Source organism: Scyliorhinus torazame, chromosome 4 (genome assembly GCF_047496885.1).
Source record: "Scyliorhinus torazame isolate Kashiwa2021f chromosome 4, sScyTor2.1, whole genome shotgun sequence".
Taxonomy (NCBI): Eukaryota; Metazoa; Chordata; class Chondrichthyes; order Carcharhiniformes; family Scyliorhinidae; genus Scyliorhinus; species Scyliorhinus torazame.
The window spans coordinates 20,679,146-20,681,838 of record NC_092710.1 but is presented as its reverse complement, the minus strand read 5'-3'; the positions used below and the strand labels follow the sequence as shown (position 1 = coordinate 20,681,838).

General features: G+C 57.4%; 1 protein-coding gene across 1 annotated transcript in view; it reads right to left on the bottom strand.

Annotated features, from left to right (window-relative positions):
- Positions 1-1,190: 1,190 nt before the first annotated feature.
- Positions 1,191-2,693, bottom strand: part of LOC140411566 (ciliary neurotrophic factor-like) — a 10,805-nt gene continuing 9,302 nt past the window's right edge. The window contains exon 2 of the mRNA XM_072500648.1: positions 1,191-1,936. Within this exon, the coding sequence (XP_072356749.1) occupies positions 1,457-1,936 (480 nt within the window). The 3' untranslated portion in view covers positions 1,191-1,456. The remainder of the gene's footprint in view (positions 1,937-2,693) is intronic.

Genomic DNA, 2,693 nt, shown 5'->3' with positions numbered 1-2,693 from the left:
TCTTAAATCTGCTGGCTTTGAAGAAGGATAGCGCAATTTGTGGATAGCACAATTGCTTCACAGCTCCAGGGTCGCAGGTTCGATTCCCGGCTGGGGTCACTGTCTGTGCGGAGTCTGCACATCCTCCCCGTGTGTGCGTGGGTTTCCTCCGGGCGCTCCGGTTTCCTCCCACAGTCCAAAGATGTGCAGGTTAGGCGGATTGGCCACGCTAAATTGCCCTTAAGTGTCCAAAATTGCCCTTAGTGTTGGGTGGGGTTACTGGGTTATGGGGGTAGGGTGGAGGTGTTGACCTTCGGGTGTGTGCTCTTTCCAAGAGCCGGTGCAGACGGGATGGGCCGAATGGCCTCCTTCTGCACTGTAAATTCTCTGAAGGTGCCACCACTTGTCGAGGCGTCCTGAGTCAATGCATGAGGGAGGGAGGACATGCTGATGGAGCCTGCAAGGATCTGCTTGTACTTGGCAAACGTTGTTGCAAAACCTGATTGGAGGTGGTTGGGGGTGTGGGGGGGGGGGGGTCGGGGAAATACCTGGGCAAAGAATCTGACAGAGGAACAGATCTGGTGGCTGCACCAACGTGGATGGGGGAAATGGCACAGTTCCGCTGATCCACCACTAGATGTCGCCATTTCACCGGTGCGGCCCAGCTATCGACATCTAGTGGTGGATATGCGAAACTGCAACCGAACCCCCTTTCAAGGAGAATTTGGCACCTGATGGGATATTTGGTTCGCCACACAGGTGGAAGGGCCACTCGCTCTCTCTCGCTTCTGTGGGATTCCATCTGGTCGTGCCAGCAGCCCTCCTCCCCAGTACGGTCATGCGACATATTCAAAGGCCTGCCATTTCTATAGCGCTTATCCCATCCTCGGAGTCTCGAACGAACAGCTTTGAAGCCAATTAAGCGCTTTTCTTTTTCTTAAAAAAAAACTTGCCAATGGGGCCCCGTCATGGTAACGACGGGAAAGAGGACAAACATCCCTGTGACCTTCCACAAAATGTCCAACGCGGTTTAACAACCTGATGACTTCCATTCATCTTTTCCAAGCCGGTGTTGGTCGAAGGGTGAGTATCAGGAGGCCGCCAGCAGATCCCCATCCTGGCTGTCCTTCTTCCGGTGCTGAGCGCGGGATCTTTTCCATCCACCAAGAGAAGTGGGGGTGGTGGCGGCTCGGGGAGAGAGGGTGGGCCCGGGAAGACTGCATCTTTGACAGTGTAGCGTTCCCTCTGCCCGGATTCCGCCCTGTGGCGTGTTGGAGGGCTGATGGCGCCGGGGGGGGGGGGGGGGGCGTCAGTCAGGTGCGAGAAAGTGAGAGAAAGCGAGTGAGAGCAACAGGCAGACGGGTTGCGAGAGATGGGGCACATCTGGATGAATTGGCTTTGTCTCCTCAGGCCGGTCTCTGGTCTCTGCTTAACCCTCTCCTCCAACAGGGGTGGCGGTGGGGAGGGGCGCTGCCTCTTACCTCAGCTGGGCCCCCCTCAGGTGCCTCCTCCGGGCTCGGCTGGTGGACAGGTTACTCTTCAGCCTGTTGAAATCACGCACAGAGCGGAGCGACCAATTGCCCAGCTCCCGCAGCACCTTGTGACCCCAGATCTTCTTGTCCCAGTCCTTGGGCGCCTCGACCTGCGGCACTCTCACCGAGGGCACGGGCAAGCTCATGGCCATCATCAGCTGGCTGATCAGCACCAGCAAGCTCTCGGCCTTGGTGCACAGGTCCATCACGGAGTCGGGAAGCCTCGGGTACCTGGCGCAGTCCGGTACGTTCTTCAGGGCCAGCCGCAGGTAGCTGCTGAAGACCTTATAGGCACGGAAGTTCTCGCTCAGCCGCTCCTGATCGGACAGCTCGGCCCAGCGGCTGGTCCCGGCCAGAGGGATCCCGTCCGCCTCCGACATTGTCAGGCCACTGGTCATCTTCTCCGTCAAACCCTGGCACTGGTCCTGAGGACAGGAAGATAGAAGAGAGTCAGAGGCAGTGAGCATGTCACCAAACACACTACACAGGAACAGGACAAGATCATTCAGCCCCTTCTCCAGCCTGTTACACAGGAACAGGAGGAGGCCCCATTCAGCTCCTTCTCCAGCCTGTTACACAGAAACAGGAGGAGGCCCCATTCAGCCCCTTCTCCAGCCTGTTACACAGGAACAGGAGGAGGCCCCATTCAGCCCCTCCTTCAGCCTGTTACACAGGAACAGGAGGAGGCCCCATTCAGCCCCTTCTCCAGCCTGTTACACAGGAACAGGAGGGCCCATTCAGCTCCAGCCTGTTACACAGCAACAGGAGGAGGCCCCATTCAGCCCCTTCTCCAGCCTGTTACACAGGAACAGGAGGAGGCCCCATTCAGCCCCTTCTCCACCCTGTTACACAGGAACAGGAGGAGGCCCCATTCAGCCCCTTCTCCAGCCTGTTACACAGGAACAGGAGGAGGCCCCATTCAGCCCCTTCTCCAGCCTGTTACACTGGAACAGGAGGAGGCCCCATTCAGCCCCTTCTCCAGCCTGTTACACAGGAACAGGAGGAGGCCCCATTCAGCCCCTTCTCCAGCCTGTTATGCAGTAACAACAAGGAGGCCATTTAGTCCCCTTCCATGGTCATCTCCAGTTCCTTTGTCACATGCTCAATACTGCCTAAATAAGGAGTGCTGTCCGGGCTGGAGGAGGTAGTAACATTGGAGCATTGAAGGAAGTATTTGTCCCC